Source organism: Chaetomium globosum, genomic scaffold (assembly GCF_000143365.1).
Source record: "Chaetomium globosum CBS 148.51 scaffold_3 genomic scaffold, whole genome shotgun sequence".
In the NCBI taxonomy this organism is placed as follows: Eukaryota; Fungi; Ascomycota; class Sordariomycetes; order Sordariales; family Chaetomiaceae; genus Chaetomium; species Chaetomium globosum.
In genome coordinates, this window is record NT_165978.1 from 246,947 (window position 1) to 266,293 (window position 19,347).

At 55.8% G+C, this 19,347-nt stretch overlaps 6 protein-coding genes across 6 annotated transcripts; 2 read left to right on the forward strand and 4 right to left on the reverse strand.

The window, feature by feature from the left end:
* Positions 1-634: 634 nt before the first annotated feature.
* On the reverse strand, positions 635-1,747 carry CHGG_05349 (uncharacterized protein; the record flags this gene model as incomplete). The annotated part of the gene is made up of 3 exons (XM_001221443.1): positions 635-1,138; positions 1,204-1,448; positions 1,585-1,747. The coding sequence occupies 3 exons, from the start codon at positions 1,745-1,747 to the stop codon at positions 635-637; spliced, it is 912 nt and encodes a 303-aa protein (XP_001221444.1).
* Positions 1,748-3,390: 1,643 nt separating this feature from the next.
* Positions 3,391-7,873, reverse strand: CHGG_05350 (uncharacterized protein; the record flags this gene model as incomplete). Its single annotated transcript, XM_001221444.1, has 5 exons — positions 3,391-5,515; positions 5,618-5,779; positions 6,249-6,396; positions 6,926-7,446; positions 7,776-7,873. 5 exons carry the CDS (start codon positions 7,871-7,873, stop codon positions 3,391-3,393), a joined length of 3,054 nt encoding a protein of 1,017 aa, XP_001221445.1.
* An 884-nt stretch (positions 7,874-8,757) lies between these two features.
* Positions 8,758-9,438, forward strand: CHGG_05351 (uncharacterized protein; the record flags this gene model as incomplete). The annotated part of the gene is made up of 1 exon (XM_001221445.1): positions 8,758-9,438. The coding sequence occupies one exon, from the start codon at positions 8,758-8,760 to the stop codon at positions 9,436-9,438; it is 681 nt and encodes a 226-aa protein (XP_001221446.1).
* A 255-nt stretch (positions 9,439-9,693) lies between these two features.
* CHGG_05352 (uncharacterized protein) lies at positions 9,694-11,437 on the reverse strand (the record flags this gene model as incomplete). Its single annotated transcript, XM_001221446.1, has 3 exons — positions 9,694-9,846; positions 9,925-10,073; positions 10,723-11,437. 3 exons carry the CDS (start codon positions 11,435-11,437, stop codon positions 9,694-9,696), a joined length of 1,017 nt encoding a protein of 338 aa, XP_001221447.1.
* A 447-nt stretch (positions 11,438-11,884) lies between these two features.
* CHGG_05353 (uncharacterized protein) lies at positions 11,885-12,741 on the reverse strand (the record flags this gene model as incomplete). The annotated part of the gene is made up of 3 exons (XM_001221447.1): positions 11,885-12,224; positions 12,338-12,653; positions 12,723-12,741. The coding sequence occupies 3 exons, from the start codon at positions 12,739-12,741 to the stop codon at positions 11,885-11,887; spliced, it is 675 nt and encodes a 224-aa protein (XP_001221448.1).
* A 1,823-nt stretch (positions 12,742-14,564) lies between these two features.
* Positions 14,565-18,184, forward strand: CHGG_05354 (uncharacterized protein; the record flags this gene model as incomplete). The annotated part of the gene is made up of 8 exons (XM_001221448.1): positions 14,565-14,616; positions 14,943-15,650; positions 15,957-16,166; positions 16,275-16,662; positions 16,820-17,142; positions 17,315-17,879; positions 18,029-18,044; positions 18,107-18,184. 8 exons carry the CDS (start codon positions 14,565-14,567, stop codon positions 18,182-18,184), a joined length of 2,340 nt encoding a protein of 779 aa, XP_001221449.1.
* Positions 18,185-19,347: the final 1,163 nt, after the last annotated feature.

A 19,347-nucleotide genomic window follows, 5' to 3' on the forward strand; every position in this document is an offset into this window, starting at 1 on the left:
ACTAGAGTTAGGGGTGGTGCTCAGGCCGGAAACCGCCTTTGGATCGTCGGGAAGCCATTGGCGCCTTTTTCAACTGCTAGCTAGAGCTAGGGACCTAGAGTGATAGTCCCTGCCGTGATGGCTTCACTACGCATGACGCCGGACGGTGGTATAAATACCTCTTGGCGTCTCCTCGTGAGAAATTAGAGTGACGGCGCCTAAATATTTTGTTGGTGGTGAGGGCGGCTAATTAAAAGTCGCCCCTGGTTGGTAATCTGGCTAATCACAAACGGTGTTCTCTATGACCGAATAAGGCAATAGACCAGGGCGGCTCTATCCGAGCATGTTATATTCCGGGGCCAGTAATGTAGCCCGACTGCGGGGAACGCCTGGTCCCCTTGTTTCCGACGGCCGTCCAAGAAACGTGGTTGTGGAGCCATGTCGGCAGTGAGCAGGTCGAAGGAAGAAGATGCTCAGGCCGAGACCATGCGGCTGTGCCTCTGATCTTGGGGGACGCCCTTGGCGGAAGAGACGTGGCCCGAGGATCACACAGTCCCGGGTCCGGAATCGCATAGGATTGGAGGATGCTCGTTTCAGTTTCATCATGTTTACTGGGCTCCCGGCTCTCAGAACTGGAGGGAGTACGCAGTAAAGACTACTTATTATACGACCCATGGTCCTGTTTCTGCCACACGGGGGTACTCTCCAGCTCCGCGTGCGTCGCCCCCGTATCCGAAACCTCCTGCGGACTCGTCGGCAGGCCCTTCTCGGGCGTATAACCCTCTATCTCCACACCGCCGGCCACATACACCGCACCCATCTGCCCCGGCAACGTTGGGTCCGGATACTGAGCGGGTGTGCCCCCCGACCTAAGCAGCGTCGTCGAGTGCAGCTTGAACCCCGTCCCGCCCTCTTCCCCCTCCGCCGCCCTCCCCCTCCTCTTCTCAAACAAGAACCCCAGCGCTCCCAACCCCGCCGCACCCACCACACCCCCAATCACCGCACCCGCAATCCACGCCCTCGACGACGAGGTCTCCGCTTCCCCCGGCTGCTCCCCGCCTTGTCCCCCATCCGAAGTAATCGCCGCCGGCGGCCCCCCCGGCGTCGTCGTGGTCACCATCCCCGTGCTCATTGCCATACTCCCCGTCGGCTCCGGCCCCTCGGAAGGGCGGGGGAGAGGTGGTCACCCAGGCGGGCACGTTGCGGTAGATGGTGCTGGCGGACCAGGACTTGGCACAGTTGTAGACGAGCCAGCTCTCGGAGGCGGCCGAGTAGGGCGTCGTAGACGGTCATGGTGTAGCACTCGCGGTCGAGGCCGCACGACCAGCGGACGCCGCGCCGGTTGGTGGGCGTGCCCTTGGTGCAGGCCGTCGGGAAGTTGCAGTTGCCGCCGATGCGGCAGCAGCCCGCGAAGGTGCTGGACAGGGCGAAGATGGAGCTCGTGTCGCAGCTGATGGTCTCGATGGCGGCTGTGGTTGTGGTTGGGGGGTTAGAGCTGGAGTTGGGCATGGGGGATGGGTGGGGGGCGCTGGGGGGTCGGTTGGGTTGTTCCCCCCTACCCCCTTCCCCCTTCCCCTTTAGTTTTGAGGTGAGTCTGTTACGCACCGGGTGCGGTTGGGTTTAGGTAGAGGCCCTGGAAGTTGGCGGGGGCATCTGACGCTGCTGTTTGCGCTAGGGTGCGGCCATTGAAGCTTTGTAATAATAGCAGAAGTAAACAAGCAAGGTCCCAGTTGGGACGGAAAGCAAAACACCCTGCGCGGGCCCCCATGGTGAAAGCCAACTTTCCGTGAATAGCTGACTCGCTAGTCTCGTCTGTAGCTCATGAAAGGAAAGTTGGGATGCCTATCGGAAACTCAAAGGATCAAAATCATGATGGGTCGACCGTATCTCGAGAGGAGTATATACAAAAGACGAATCGGGAACTGTCAGTGGGGAAGGGGAAGGCATCCCAAACAGAAATAGAGATCGTGGGCCCCAAGGATCGGCGTGCCGCGTCGCCTGGGATTCGGGAACAGAACTCAAAGCGGGCCAAGGCCCGATGTCTCTTTAATATGGGCCAGTGAGGGCTGTATCTTGTTTGTACAGATTAGGTGAAACGAAGTCTTCGTTAGTCGCCCGGGCGAGGAGGGGGCACAAAGGAGACGCAGCAGCGCTGCTGTCCGTTGTGGCGTCGAATCGAACCGTCCAGTGTGTGAACGTCGACCTCATCGAGAAAATGCCCCGGGCGGCACAGATAGCAGCTGTAACCAACCGAAGCCACACAGCCCACCACCAATCCCCCTGTGGGACCCGAATCCCTAAGTGCCCTTCGCTGCGAGGGTCTCGGTGGTGCAACCTTAGACGGCAATCTGCCGTGCAACCTTTACACAATACGGGGGGGATCCGTCCAGTCCTCGAGGCTTGTTCTGTTGACATTTTTGACAGGTTCGAAATGTGACAACGGATTGGAGAACGCATCGACGGTCATCCCGCCGATCGAATGCTTCACGAGCTGACGCGAGCACTAATGACGGAACCGCCTCTCCAGTGGGGGTGGCAGTTCTTGTTGTCGAATGCAAGTGTTCGTATTTCGTAGGTCTCCCAGTGTAATTGTCCGATCGACCACCTGAACGATCGAGAAACGGTTTCTGTCATGTTAATGGCCCAACTGTGTCTCAAAATCCAGCCGCACCTGCGCCCGCGAATTCAACTCAGCGGCCCCTGTCCCACGATCAGCTGGAACTGGAAACGAAGTACGTCAAAAACACTAACTCGGTAAAAAGACATCAAGCCTGATGAGGGGCATCAACCGAAGGCGGACCAGAAAGATGCAAGCTCCGGGTGCAACAACCGCTCGAATCAGCACCCCCTCCTCTCTTCGACCGTTTCTCGGCCTTTCCCCTTTGGCGCATGCATGGCGGGTTCCCAACCAACATTCCCTTGCCGCAACCTTGCAGTAACGCCCCCAAATTCGGGTAAGGCCCCGCCCGCTGCTGCCCGTGCGAAAGAAAACAAGGTTCTAAAGAGACAAGGGAGAGAAGAGCCGGACCATAAACCACCACATTCGATGCCAGTTGACAAAGGCGGACAAGATGCGCAGGTTGAAGTACGAATAAATACGCCAAAATTCAGGGCGCCCCTTTTCGGATATAATCATAAATAAATACGGAACAAGATGGCGGCTGTAACTCAGCAGCGTTTTGCTTTCGCGACCCCGCCCCAAGAAACTGGAAAGCCAAAACCCACAACGCCTGCTTGGAAGCCACCAAAAAGTCAGATCCCGAAACAAAAAGGAACACCCCCCCTTGGAAAAGAACGCTCTTCCCATGCACCGCCGCTCCCCTACATGGTATTTGTACAGGAAGAAACCCGTCCGAAAATAGGACACCCCAAAAAGACAAAAGAAGTGACAACCCTGCCCACCCCCCTCAATCAAGAAGCTGCCTCTTGCGAAGTCAGGACTGACGTCTGGAACGTCAACGACATGCCCATCCCGCTGCCGCCCGCCTCATCATACCCGAGATGCCCATGATGATGGCCGTGCGAGCAGTACTCGCTCTCCAGCCCTTCGAGATATCCAGGGCTGTGGTGCCGCACGGATGAGGTTAGCAAGTGCAACCCGCGGCACTGGCTGGCCACGCCTTGGCTGACCAGGTTGTTGATGGAGCGCTCGCTGCCGTCAAACACGTCGTAGGGGAAGATGACGGAGCGCTCGCTGACCAGCTTGCTCTGGTCGAAGGCGCCCTGCTCCAGCAGCAGGACTGCGCACCGCAGGTACCGGGCCTCCATGTGGATGTCGGAGCGGACGTCGGTCCGCTGGATGGCGAATTTTACCAGCTGCAGCGGTGTGTTGCCGCAGTTGTTGAACACGTTAACCGACGCCCCCTTGGCGCAAAGATATTGCACAGCCGGGACAAGTCCGAACTCGGATGCGTAGTGGAGCGCCGTGTTTCCCTCGGTGTCACGCTTCCCGAGGTAGCCCTGCATGTCGAAGTCGGTCACTTTGGCGGCAGCGTCGAAGATGGTTTCCAGCTTGGCCGTTAGTTCGGCATCCGACAGCCCCGCCCTACCCGCGGCAGCACGCCGGAGGAGTTTCATGACGGGCGTGCGGCGGACACTTTGGGCGTTGCTGTCGTTAGGGTCCGCAGTGCCGAGGCTAAGGATCGGAACTTCGGTCGGGTGGATCGAGATGGAGCTATCGGAGCCGATAGTAGACGTATCAGCGGTTGAAGGGGCTTTACCCTCGGGGGAGAACTCGGGAAGGTAGCGGCGGATGAACTCGACTTCATCGCCAAAGATGCGGTGGAGTTTTGGTGCGGACTTTTCCAAGTTCCGCCGGATGCTGTGCCATAGCCGCTCGCCGTTGGCTGACTTGTTCGCGACGAGAAACCGGGCGGCGCCATAACCAACTTCCCTGAACACGTAGTACAAAGTCTCAATGGGGAACTCCTTCTTGGCGACGAAATGGTGCAGGAACGTGTGCTTATCCACGTCCCGGTGACAGAAATCGAAGCCGCGTGACCGCAGGGTTCGGATAAGGTTGAGAAAAGATACCGGCCGCATGTGCGGGTTCTCGGGCGGGTCAAAGACGTGGAGGAACGTCTCACCGCGGTGGTTGACGAGTTGGACCTCGTCGGTGCGCTTGAGGATCATGAGCAGGATGGAGACGCGGGCACCCCACCTCGCCGCCACATGGAGCAGCGAGTTCCCATACTTGTCCACCATGTTAGCTTCCTCTTCCGTAACGCGGAAGTGGGTAAAGTCATGACCGTCCGTCTTTTGGGCGTCGATCGCCTTGGACAACCGTTCATGGACACACCCGGGCGGGCCACGGCCAACATGAGCTGCGCAACACATCCGGACCAGCGCGGCGTTGAGGTCCTCGGTGGTGGGGTTGACAGTCGAATACTTGGACTTGAACAAGCCACCTATGGCCGGCGTACCGTTCCCCTTGGTCGGCTTCCGTGGCTTCTCTTGGAGCATGGTCAAAAACTCCTCACGCGTCATCTTACTCAGCGCCGTGTTGGCGCCGGATGCGTTCACATTCGCGCCCTTCGAGGACGCCGAGGAAGAGGAGCGTGCTAAGCTGGAGATCCCAGATGAGATACTGGAGAGAACCGAGGCCCATGACCTACGCTTGGCAGACTTTGTTGAAGGGGTCGTCGAGGATGCTCGGGAGGGTGACTTGTCCCGGAGGTAGGTGTCGGAACAGCCGGTGCTGATAGCCTGCGGCGTTGACCCGGCGGACGAGGATTGTTTGACCGTAGACGGGCTATCGGTGCTCGGGCTGTGGGCGTATAATACAGGCTGCTGCTCGACGTGGGGTTGATCGATGGACATGCGAGTCCCCGGCACGTCGAGCAAATCGTACCCGAACGGATTCCGCGGTTGTGTCTCGCGCCGCCGACGGACTTTCCGGTTTTTAATCCTCCGCTCCGCCCTCAGCGATCTTAAGAAGCGCACGCGCACCAACATGGTCGCGAGATCGCGGGGCCTCCAATCATCGATCCTGCGGTCCGGGAGGAGGTTCTTGAGGTGCTTGTGCGAGTTGCGCTGCCTTTGGTCGTGTCAAATCAATCAGCAACCGTTGCGCCGACACGTGGGAATAGGGATGCGGGCGCCATGCGCGCCCTCGTGGGTGGGGGGGAAGGTTGCGCACCTTGGATCAAACGAACCATCTTTGAGGCGTTCAAGGATGCGGACAAGGGGCAAGCGTTCGCTCTGTGTGCAGACATAAAGACGCAGCAATTTCTTCTGCTTGCCGGGCGGCCATGGCTTCTCGCGTCTCCCCCGCCGGGGAGCAGGCGGTGAAACAGCACTGCTGGTGGTGGCCACGAGTTCCATCATCAGATCTCAGTCCACTCCGACACTGCGGAGCGCAGATAGCGGTTCGTCTCGAATGGGGTCGGGTCGTGTCAAACGGTTTCGAATCGCGGGCAACTCCTGGAGGACGTCGGCGGGTGTTCGACAGGCATTTGCTGTTTGTCGACGAGCGGCCATTCAAGGACTCGTCGGATCGGGGAATATTATCGAATATCGAAGGTGATTATTATCGGAGACTGCGTGGTGGCATGGTGGCATGGCTGCGGGTTGACGTGAGGCTTTCGGGAGCGGCAGCTGTTTTAAGAGGTCAGCTCCGGGGCCAAACAGCGGTTTCACTGGGTTGGCTGGCTTCTTTTCGCGGGGGCCCTCGCCTTCCCCAATTGGTTCTAGAAGGTGTCGGCGGCCAATCGCCAGGCACCAGGCAACCCGCTCCAACCGGCTCCCACTCGTTCCTCCAGCTCGCCTACCCCGGAAGCAATCCCCAGACCCTGGGTCGTAATTTCCATGCAAAAAGGATGAACAAGCCCTGCTGCTGCTGCCCCGGCGGGCTTGGAGTTTTCCTCCTCCCCTCCCGTCTTGTGACGGTCCGGGCGGGCGGCCGTTGCGACGGTGTTACTGTGTAAGAAAAGGGATAAAAGCCCTACCTATCGGGAGCCATCACCGGGAAACATGAAATACATAATAATAGTTAATTGGGCAAACAACGCTTCCCTGGTTTGTTTTTGGTGGTCTTGAGGTCTCTCTCCCGTATCCCATCGGGGAGGGGAGTCAGCGCAGAGCATGCACAGATTTGTTTAACTCGTGATTTCATGATTCCACCGGCTAGTTGAGACCGGGAATGGGAGCAACTGCCGGGACCATTCGGGGTCTCAACCAGACACTCCCTTGCTCCCGTGCCGGACCCAGCTGCAAAAAGGGGAAAAGGCAGGAGGGAAGTCCCCGCCCAGCCTGCCCAGCGCCCCGCAGAAAGCTGCTCGGCGGGCAAAAGCAACCAAGAATGGTGCAGACTCGCGAGGGGAACAGGGCATGACGGCAAGTCCGTTGCCCAGATCCAGATCGCAACGCACCCCTTTCCAGGCTGGCTCGGGCGGGAGATGAAGGAGGGAAAACAATGAGGGTGGTGTTCGGTAAACCCTCGACACACCAGGGTCCTGCCAGCTGCCCGATGGATCTCTCGACGGGGGCCTCTGCGCAGACTGTCCAATGATAAACACCAAATTGCATTGCTGCGCCCCACATCGCCTGAGCGCAACGCACCGGATCTCTTGCATTGGTCCGTTGTGCGGCTTCTTCCCCTTCCAGTTCCCCTTTCGGCTTGGGCCGACTCTCGGCAAGAGCAGCATCTTCTGGTTCTCACCACTGCGGTTCACGTTTTGGAGACGGAATGACCCGCATAATCCCCCAGCAGTCGAACAAGTTGCAACGCTATTCGGGGATTTTTGTTCTTCTTTTGTTTTGTGGGCAGTCGGATCAGCGCCGATTGTCCCATCTTCTCCATCATCTCGGATCATCCCGATCACCTTGTGCATTTTTAGGAGTCCTCTGCTGCTTCCAAGAATCCAGAGTTGTGGGTTTGTGGAGACAGTTGTTGCCGGCAGCCGACAGATGCCAAGCTGGATCGGCCTCTCGATGGTACCTTCTTGCCACTCCCAGGCCATCCTCGGCCTGCACTGACACTGGTGCAGAAATTGTGCTTGCTTCAGTTTGAGACAACCGGAAGTGGTTCCATTGCGGCGGGAAGGATTTGGAGATCGCAAAGTTCCATTTTACATCTTTAATGTACATCAACCTGGGTTCTCTCAAGAAGGAAGAACTAACTACCTTGGTCCCTATTCGTCGATCTCACGACAATACGAAATACAAACAATGTGGCGGCAGCCTCGAACGCCACGCTCCATGCCGGCGCGCGGCGTCGCGGACTAAAAGAGCGAAGGAATGTCATTCCCACGCTAGCAAAGCCGACGTCACTCAACAAACTGCAGCCACGTTCTTACTGTCCTCGACTCAAGAACTCCTGCAAGCCACTTTTCTGCCACTCGGCTTTCGTCCCGAAACAGCACCCCGAGCAACCATTTGGTACGTAACACGACATCTTGGTTGAACCGATTAAACGGTAATATCTGTAAAGAGCCGATGCTAAAGTTAGTTGGCAGTTGGCAGTTGACGGTTGACGTTGCTAGTCAGCGTTGGCGAAGCTTGGGGGTCTCGCCATTTCTCAAGCCAACACGAACAACGTAAAGTTTCCGGTTTGGTTTGGTGGAGTCTCGTCCTCATCATGCTAGGCCGAGTGCTGTCTCTGAGTGTGTTTATCAGCTGGGTGGTTCCAGCATGACACATCTATCGTCCTGGGGATCCCCCGACGGCTGTGCCCTGTTTTTTTTTTTTTTTTCTCAGATACGAGGCCGATTCCACACCATACGGCAAAGGGCATCGCATTCGCACGCGAGCGCCGCCAGAACAAGCATGCACCATGTGAAACTCGCCGGATACGGCGTGGCTTAGGGGCAATTGACTCGCGCACCGCCAGAACCATATCAACCACCTCAAAATTTGCACCGAGAAACCAAAAATGTAGCGAGGCCCTACGCATGAGATGGCGACGGCATGGAGCCGGCCCTCACCCTTGTGTCGCTCTCGGCCATGTTCTGTCCTGCAACGACCGATCAAGGCGCAGGTACCGTAGGGACCGCTGCCAGGGCTGGAACACTGCGGTAGTGGAGATGTCTGGCTTTTCTCGCATGGCGATGGTGGAGTCGCAACGCTTTATGCCGGACGGCCGGGACACAGATCTCGTATTGGGTCTCGCCCGTTTCCTTGATAAAGCTTGTTCGCACTCTTGACGCCGGCCCTTTCTCCCGGTCTTGTCACAACCACACTCGCTTCTTGTCATTCGCTCATCGTCAAACCGGACATCACACTCGTTAAACAAAGTATCAAATCCTAGATCTTAGTCAAACCAAAACAGAGACCGCCAAAATGCGTGCCCAATTCGCCACCCTCCTGGCCCTCGCCGCCCCTCTCTACGCTATCAAGATCACCTCTCCTTCCAAGAACGACGTGGTTGACCCCTCCAAGGGCGTCACTGTCAAGTGGTCTACCGTCAACACCGACCCGTCCAAGGCCCACCTCGTGCTAGTCAACATGGCCTCCGGCCACACCCCCTTCAGCAAGGACCTGGGCGAGATCGACCTGTCTGCCGGCAGCTTCAAGGTCTCGGAGAAGGACGTGCCCTCTGACGGGGGCTACCAGTTCAACTTTGAGAGCACCGAGACCCAGAACACGGGCATCCTCGCCCAGTCGGAGCAGTTCGAGGTCAAGTCGTCGGCCTCTGACAGCGACGATGACGAGAAGTCGTCCTCTTCGGCCACCACCTCCGCTTCCGCCTCCACCTCCGCCACCTCGGCCTCCTCATCGTCGTCCGTCACTCTCACCACCACCCTCAAGACCCTGACCCAGACCTTCACTAGCACCGGTTCCGACACCACTGTGACTGGCACCACCGTAACCACGTCTACTGGTACCCCCGCCGGCAACAGCGCCACTCAGACCGAGTCTGCCACCAGCACCAGCGACGGCGCTGCCGCCCCGACCGGCATGGTTGTCCAGGGTGGCAGCCTGCTTGCCCTGGTTGCTGGTGTCGCCGCCGTTCTTGCTTAGATGGTGCTTTTAGACGGGGTGGTGTAGGATATTCAAGGGACTGCAGGTGGGCACGGGGTTCGGACCTTTTGGAGAGTAGTAATATTGGACGTTGTATCTTTACGTCACGGCGATAGAGAAGCGGATGGATAGACGGGATTTGAAAAAATAGGAGTCTGTGTTAATAATAGAACGCCTCTTTTAGATTTATTGTCGAGCACCATCCTATCAGACAGATGTCTATGAGATTGGAAACCAAAATGATGATATCCACACTTACCACCAGTTCTCGGTACTGTGCCACCTATCAACATCGTTTGTCTTGGCTGTTACCGTGACCATCGTCGTGGTTGCCACCCCTGAGGGGTGTCTTACAGTGCGCGGCTCACATGTCTCAGTCGTCAGGTACCGGTGTGTCGGTGCCCAATCCTACATGTCGAGATCTAAATTACGGTCCTCATTCTTAGACAGGGTTGTTATTCATTCTGCCTACCAAGCCACACTCACCACGGACCCGAAACCCCGAGAACACAAGCAAATATGATCGGCCAGCCGGGTAACTTTCAAGCATGTTCCCCAGACGGGGAAACCCCCGACGAAGATCGGGCCGTGCCTCATTCGAGAGCCAACGCCTCCCCGGCCTTCTTCTCCTTGGCCTGGCCGCATTCTGTTCAGTGGTTTTGTTTGCCTTGCCTAATTCGGTGCCAGTCAATGGTTGGTCGACCCGACAATTGAATCCCATGTCTCGGTCTCCCCGGAGTCACAGGGGTATGGCGTCGGAGCGGCCAGACCGGACCGCGCTCATTACCTAGTACCGAACCGACTATCTCATATCGTTAAACTATGAATTCAGTGTGGTGCTTAGCGCAATAGGCTATTGACTTCAACTTTGGTTATTGTTGGACCCAAGTGTCGAAAAGGCCCTAGAATATCACGCAGGAACGGTGAGCTTGCTCTCCGTGCCAATAATTCTCACTTCTGCTCTTTGAGGGATGAGTTCAAGGCAAGCGATACATATCACAAATATACTTGAAAAAGTCGTGTTGAAAAGACAAAAACTACGTTCTATTCCATCTAACAAGATAGCTCGGAGCAAATTCGACTGCGGTTGTAGGTTGCGATAATAGGTACACAGAATATACAGCCACTGTAGTGAAAATAATGGCATAGCCCGACTCGGGAGCTACAACCATCACTCAACTTTGGCTTTGGCTTTGCCACCCAAAGAGCCTTTAACTCGATTGCCCGTCCCGTTCGCTCCCGTTTCCACAACCACAGGCAGCCCCTTCCCCAAGACCGACGCACGCGGTTGGCCATCCACAACAACATCAACCTTGCCCTTTCCCGAGACAGCGCCACCCTCAGCCTCTCCAACCCCCTCAACCCCCCGCTCCCCAACCCCATAACCCCTCTCCAAAACCCGCCGCCTATACAGGCTACTCTTCCGCGGATCCAACCTCTGCAACGGCAAACTCTCTCGCGGCGTCACGTCCCGCACCTCCCACTGCTCCCACTCGCTGCTGGAAGCCCTCCCGCTCGACGCCGCCGCAAACGCCGACAGCCGGTCCCAGCCGTCATCGGTCCCGCCGGACATGGACGCGGATGCGGATGCGGACGCCATGCTGCCGTCGGTGGCGATGGGATGCCAGGTGGGTTCATGTTCCTCCCCCTGGGGGTCGTCGAAGGTGGTGTGTGAGACCACGAGCTGGGTCGCGTCGGGATCAAAGTGGCCGGAGAGGGCGTCAGAGCCTGAGGGGAGGGCGTGGTGGTTGGGGTTGAGGTAGGCGAAGCTGTAGTTGACTAGGTTGAAGGGGGTTTCTTGGAAGGGGTTGGTTTCGGGATGGTGGGGATGTTCTGTTGCGGAGTGGAAGGAGGCTGCTGGGGAGTCGGCCGGGCTGGGGGAGGGGTCGGATCCAGATGGTGTCGAGAAGGGGTCGGTGTCGAGCAGGCTGCAGAAAGGATCGTCGAATGAGTCGTCCGAAAAGTAGTCGTCGGAGAAGCAGTCGTCTGGGCTGTCCATCCTTGCGGCGAGTGTGTTTGCAGTGTCTGGAGTAATTAAAGAGAAGGAGAGTGTGGTGACGGCTGTCTAAAACGTATGTACCCTTTCCTATGATGTTATCTATCCCTTATTATATAACATGAGTGGTATAGCTCTCTACTTGTATGTACAATGCCATTGTTGGGGTTCGAACAACGTCCGCTTCCCGCTTGTCTAAGAAAAAAGAAACACAAACTGGAATGCCGACCCGTACTACAATCGTGAGTATAAGGAACTTCCTCTCTTCCAGCGGGACGGGGTGTGGCGGGGTCCCACGCGGTGTGAACTACATGTACATAAAGCACCTTACACAATCTACATGCACGGCAGATCGTGGTACTAGGGGGAACTATACTCAATTCACTAAAGGCATCACAAGCCTATGATTCTTCCATCTAAAGTCGGATATTCACCGGTCCCCAGGGACGCTCAGTGCCACCCAGGTGGAGCCAGGGCCATGTGCCTCCCCTTGCCATTAAAGGTCGCTGTCTGCGATAGGGCCACCCTCTCCTTCGAAGTCTCGTGCGCTTTCCTAGTCCACACAGGTGTCATTCGGGTATTGTATTGAGACCACAGCCGAGGCAGGATCTGGGCGTCTTGGGCAGAGTACAGTTTGATGGCATCGCAGAGCGGGCGCTCTACGAAGACAGTGTAGCTGCCGCCGTAGTCTGGAGAGAATAGCTTGACGCCGGCATCCTTCACGGCCTTCCAGGTAGCCAGCTCCGCTGCCAGCAGACACGCACCTCTCTCGATACATCTCGACAACCCACTGAAGTATTTTTTGGAGAAGGTGCGTGTCGCAAGCTCCATCAATTGAAGGTCCTGGACTCCCGCAAGGCGGATGTTAAAGTGGCTGTACAATGCGTCCGAGTCGTTTCGCACATCGAAAAGACCTTCAGGATCCCATCAGACTCGAGTAGCTCCTTGAGGGTGAGGCCATTTTCCCCGCACGTGGAGAAGGCCGTATGCTGGAGAGTATGGACATCGACGAGGTACCTTCGACTGCTTGGCAGGACATGGAGTTGGAGGATGGAGACACTTCCATGCCTCGAGAGATTCTCGCCTTCGAGGTCGAAGTAGAGCGAAGGTGGTTCAGTTGGCAACCCCTCCAGGGTGTCCAACATCTCCGAGAGCTTAGCGGTTGTGTCGACCATGTCGATCATGTCTCTGGCACTCTCCGCCTTGGCCGCAATGGAATCTATGATTGTCAGGCCGCTTGACTCCTGATGCCCGCTAGAAAATCTCCACCAGGATTGAAACCACTTACGACTCGTTGAAGATGACATGAAGAGCGTCGAGAATGTTCTATCGGTCCCTTGCTTGGTTGTCCTTTTCATGAGCGGTGGTGAAGAAACGTAAGTTCATCCCCAGACGGGCGACACCCTGCCCCTTAAAAAGGTCCGCTTTTAGGGCCAAACTGTACGGGCAGGCTTCATGTAAGCGGGCAAAGAAGGAATCGACCATGATGCGCGCCGCCGCATCTCGTATCAAGCTCGAGGGGCTGCAGGTTGCCGCCGCACCTACCCGCGACGCATACCCCAATCAGCTAGTCCCACGCGTCTGTGTACCACTCTGTGCTTTACTGCCGGAGCCGTGCAGCTTGTGAAGGACCACCGTCGTGTGTGTGGTGTGTGTGATGTGTGTGGTGTGTGTGATGTGTGTGGTGTGTGTGATGTGTGTGATGTGTGTGGTGTGTGTGATGTGTGTGGTGTGTGTGATGTGTGTGGTGTGTGTGATATGTGTGGTGTGTCTCTCGGGATAAAAGTGCAGAAATCCACTTCAAGGATTGGATCACAACTCTAGGCCGCGGTCTTAGATGGCATGCCCGGACATGGAGGACCGACGCGTTGGTCCGGCCTGACAAATGACTGTTCCTCGCTCTCCCTGGGAGGGAGCCTGGTGCATGCGGGCTGGGAATGTCATGCACGTTCATGTGCCAACTCTCCTGTGGTACATGAAATGTTGTTAGAGCTCCCCTTTCCCGCCCAGGCGGACTCCATGTGTGGGCGGGTGTATTTCTGCTATAGTACTACGAGGATGGAGTCTGGAGTTGCAAAGTAGCTATTCCCGCTTCTAGAAACGCTACTGCCTGTTCCTTAGTCGCGAAGGACTTGTGGCACGCACCACTACTCTTCTCAACTAGAACCCTTGTGTCCCTGGCTTCTCTAGTCAGCTTTTCTCCGGTTGATAGAGATGGTATCCTCGCCGACGTTTTACCCTTAGGTCTGCTGGATGCCGGTCTCCCGGCCCCTCGCAACGCCATAGAATGCAGGCAGACCACAGGCAGGATTCAACGGTGATCTCGACTAGGGGCCGTCCGCTGGGCCCTAGTCAAAGTCGAATGTTGTATACCCGGCGGCTTCCAAGTAAGTTTTAGCTGCCGGGGTGGCCTCTGTCGTCGGAGCGTTGACAGTTGCACCGGGTGTTGTGCACTGCCGAGTCTATTGCTGCACCACCGACCGGCTGTGGACGCTGCCTGTATCGGATGTGGGGATGATGGGCACCTGGGTCCTGGATTGCGGGAGATGAACTGATCCGGTAGTCAAGCCAGGCCGCGTAGGTCCTCTGCGATGTTGTTCTGGTGATGCCCTGGAAGTTCGATGGGGTTGTTCCGGTGGGTTGGCTGACACTAGGCCCGGCCAAAGCGCCGTGTGCCCGCTGGCCATCAACGGCGGCGACATTGTGCGGCTTCTCGTAATCATGTGGTGGTGTTGGAAGTGGTGGCATTCGAAATACGGAAGCTCGGTTGCCGGTGCTACTGTTTGAGGGTATCCAGGGGCTGGACAACGAGCTATTCAAAAGGGTTAGGGCGATGGCCACCACCGAAGAACAGAAAGAAACAACCTTCAATTGATGATTTCTGGGCTGCTCGAAGCATCTCCAACCCACTGTTGTAAGCTCCCATCATCCGTCTGATAACCGTGGAATTGTGGCTGTTAATAGTTTCCAACAGGAGCGAAGGAAGGAACGGCCTCCTCTGTGAGAATTTTTCTGGCAACAACTCCTCGCCCACTCACGAGTCCTTCGATTTCCTCCCTCTAAAACCCTCCCACATCAATTTTTTTTTTACAACACCATCAACACCATCGGGATCATTGATAGCGCAAATATGGCCGACCAACCGAAGGGTCTAAAGTCGCGCCGACTTCGCAGCACAGCACGTAAGCAGCATCTATCGGCGCAGAACCCGGGGCCTCAATTTAGAGACAACCACATGGGGCTGAGCCAGTCATCGATTGAAACCTCTGCTTTTCCCAACGGGTTCGGCGACACAATTATGAACGACAACGACGGCGAGATCTATTCCGCGAATCCACGAATCCCGGAAATCCACCCCGACGTGCCGATCCATGATATTGAAGGTGCCAATGATATAAGAGACACTGATTTTGACGATGACGGTCTTCATTGCGAGTCTGACACCGACTCCGAGACTGAAGGTGAGTTATCCTGTAACCAGTCCTATGGGTAACAGCGCTGATCCTAGCTCTAGCCATTGTTGATATGGACGTGCTCAAAGCTGGCGACACTGAAGATGCAGCGGCACATATTCTTCGGTCTGGACTTCATATGAGCGATGTTCTTGGAGCCGGCGAATACGAAGAGTGCATCTGGGTTGGAGGGGCTCAGCCAACTGAGAATCTTCCGTTCGACGATGAAGGAATACCACACGAGGAAGATGACCGAGAGTCTACCAGCCAACGCGGTTCACCGATGCTATATACCGACATCGAAGACACATCGGTTTTGGTTCCGATGCGCCAGAATAAGTCAATCAAGACATCCAGCTTTGAGAAGGCTCTTGTGACCTTTGCCGATTTGACTGGGCTAAGCCGTCAAGATTGGGCATCCCTTCGGGAGGTGCTTTTCCTGATCCGCGGCAAAGACGACAGTGTCCCTTCAATGATACAAAGCCTCCCGAAACAGCTCTCAACACTTCGAGACCGTATTCGCCGTCGGATGCCGATGATGAATATGAGCGAGGCAGACATCCCTCTGAATATCCTGAAGTTACCGACAATGCCAGCTAGTTTGAAGCCTGAGGAACGTCACAAGGTTGAGATAGCACGGGCTCAAGCAGAAAGCAGAAGTGCAGCACTCACCGCTACTAGAGCAGCGACCAGAATCTCTCGCGATAAAGGCAGGCACAGCACCGAGGCACGAGACGCGGCAGTAGCAGCAGAGAAGGCTAAGAGTCAGTTGGAGAGCCTCCGACAAGCGCATGGTGATATCGGCCTCAAGGACCTTCCGAGGGCGACGATGCAACTAACGTTTTTCGACCCTATCACCGCTTTCAAGAACATCATCGCATCTGATATCCTAGGCAGGATACATACGGGCCCAGGCTTGTTCGTCGACAAACCACGCGAGTTTTTTCATTCACACGCTTGGCTGTCCTCGGTTCGTAGCACATCAGGGTTTTACGCACATGTCATCATCGACGGCAAAGAAGGACCGGTCATCTTTCCCTCCGACTGGGTATACTTCCGATGTACGTCAGAAAACTGCGTCCGGAATTGCCACGGCATTGAGGACGACTCTGACGACATTGTCAACCTACATATCGGCCGGGTCTATGGCGTTGGGCTCGATCACCGCGAAGATCCATGCACACAAATTCGAAACCAAATGTGCCTACAGCTTCAGGAGGCATACCGGCTTGGCGATCACCGACTTGCAAACATCGAACTCACGCCGCCACAGACCGACCGTGAGTTGGTACTGTCTGCGAATTTGGTTTATATTCCGGAGACCAGTGTATTCGCACACCTCCATGTCTACCTTGACCACCACACTGGTGAGGAACATGACGACCCAGGCTGGAAGCCGCCCCGGCGCACGGAACGGCCACCTCCGGAGCCTCTACCCAAATATGTCTGGCCAGTATTCAGGAGGGAACGTAGGGAGACTGAGTGGTACGAGTGTCGGCGCATCCTGGTCAAGAAGGAAGCTCTCCCGCTCTGTCGGACGCACCCAACCCGTGGAGAGCTCGAACTCCAGCATTTTGGTCGACATGTATTCGAGAATGAGTGGGATCAGGCTAAGAACGGCATGGCAGTGGTCTCCCTTCCACACCTGGACTTCATTGACGGTTTTGGTGTATTCCAAAATTCGTACCGGACTTTGATGGGGTTCTACTTCACACCAGCAGGGCTTTGTGAAGAGGAGCGTTTTAGTCCGGGCAGCATTTTCCCAATCGTATTCGGGTAAGTCCAGCTTCTTGTCTAAGATCCCTTCCCTATTGCTTGACTGCCAGCATTTTCCACCTTTCGGGGGTGTCAACTAATAGATACGGGCATAGCTTTTAGCCTGCCCTGTGAAATGTTGTTAATCTTGTATTTGAAACTAACACTGGCGTGGTAGGCCTCATGCATCGGACTTTGGCGAGGTTATTAAAGCGCTGAAGATGATGGCTCATCTCGACGCCGGTATCGTTATGAATATTCGCGACAAAATCGTCCGTGTTTGCGCATTTGCGATGTGTTACATTGGCGATATGCCTCAACAAGCCGAGAACGCCGGGTTCAAAGGCCCACGAGCACACAAGTTCTGCAGATGCTGTTTCGCGGCCGATGTCATGCTCAAGTTCGATCATATCACTCACGGCGGGTTTCACACTCAGACCCTGAAGATGCAGCAGATGCTGCACCGCTCATTGCAAACTGCGTCGGAACGGAAACGATATTGTACGCAGTGGGGGATGGCTGAAGATCTATACGCAGACTCACCAGAACGCATCGTTCCTTGATTGTTGGTATGGGTTTTTCACCCGGCCTGGGAAGGCACGGTTTTCCTGTACACTAAATAGCAGAGGGTCCGGCACGCCCTAGGGCATAGCGGAGTATGAATAATAATAAGATCTGCCGGCACTTCCCCGCCTGTCACCGGCCCTTGATCTGGTCATGTCACGGCCCATCGACGCAGCACACTCTGAGTACAACGGTTTTGGCAACTTGACGCACTTTCTCCTTCGGGATGGCATTCTTACAAAGTCAGCGCGCTCGGAATATGCTATACAGCTCCGGACTTGGCCTTTCCCACCGGGTTGGCCACGTTTACAGTCACCGGTTCACCATTTATCAAGCTACAAGATGTCTCACCACGCGCGATGGATCGTCATTATCCCAGCCTTGCCCCTAAACTGGTTAAAGAGGGAGCACATTCGGCCAAGGTTCTGGGACCAAGCTAAGAACCACGAGAAAGATCCGATTGAGTTGATCATCGAGACTACTGCTGCGATTGCAAAGAGCACTACCGTTCTGATGGGGACTCGTGTGTCGTGTCGGGACCGTTACCTCATGGGCAACATCATTTACCGGGCTCGCTACCTTTTCAACCAGCTCTGTTTACTTGCAGCTGTGACCTCAACCGGGTCGTCTGGTGCGTCACACGCAGGGACGCCGGGAGTCCAAGTTATCGATGAGTCAGTTCTCCAAGACGGTGTCGTTGATGATTCTGGCCGGGCATTACAGTACCAGAACGACACATTGCGCCCAAACATTCATGTCGCTGTTCATTTCCCAGAATTCGCGGAGGAGTACGCTTTACCTGTCAACTGTAACACACTCACAGGCGAAAACTTACACCGGTATGTCTAACTTCCGTCGGTAATTGTCCCTCACCTGTAGTTACCAGCACTCCGCTTGATAGACCTTCACCGGCAAACCCCAGACCCTTGGACTCAGCGACATTCGTGTGGATCTGTGTCTGGCTCTTGTCGCGAAGTGATCTGGGCATGGCTCTGGCACCATGCTTAGAGAAGGCCTGCCAGCAAACACAAGACCGTTGAATCCGGAGAGATTCGAATCCGCGTCGCCCATGTATCGCTCGCTTCACCTCGATCTCTTCGGCCGGGTTTCTTCAAACAGACCTACCCGTCTTACCGTCTGCTAACGTCTTCTAGATACTTCAAGACCCGTGTCTACGAAACAAATTACTCCAACGTGGAGAAGATCCTGCTGATGAAAGTCAATTTCCAAGAGACGATGCGCATGCTCCTCCAGAACGCTTTTCAACATGACGACCCGGAACTCACCAGCGAGATGCTTGCACTTTACCAGCAGTGCCCGACCCTTTTCAATAAAGTACTATCTCGAACGGACTGAAATGAGATGGATGCCCTACTCGAAAACGAAGATCACGAGATGGAAATCGACCAGTCCGCAGACAGCAATCATCTCAGATCGGCTACGATCAATCGTATCCCAACAAAAAGTGTTATTGGTGTCAACGCTGTTTATTCCAGCCGGAATTGTCTACTGTGTCATTCTAGATTATAATTACTTCCTCCAACAGTATCAACTTATCTCCCGAACGGAACGGTTCTTTGGATGGCATCGCTGCTCCTCAGTCCCAACTTCTACTGCGCTTGAAGGCCCCGCTGAGCATACTTCCACACATCCACCTCCCCAATCATCAACTTCAACAGATACCTCTCCCAGTATCCCACCAACGGCTCCTCCGGGTAGCGCCAACGTCTGCGGCACCCGCGTCTGGCCCTCCCCGTCAACCTTGCCATCCCACACCCACCGCCACATATGATCCTCCTCCCCCACCGGATACATCACATCCAACGGATACTCCCCACCCCTCCCAACGCCATCCTCCCCTCTCCCCAACCTCACCTCCCTCGGCCCCATCTCCAAACCAACCCTAACCGCCCTATCCTCCTCCTCCCCCAACGCGACCCCCCTCTCCAACCTCCACCCCCCCTTCCCCTTCTACCCACCCCCACAACGATTAGCCGTCTCCCGGCCCCGGGTTGCTGTAAGGTTGTCCCACCCCAAAACCGCGACCTAATTCAAGTACAAACTGCTACCGACCAAGGTCACGTTATAACACGTTTGTGGCGGCTTCCCGGATGACTATTGGATTTAAAGGAATCATCTTTG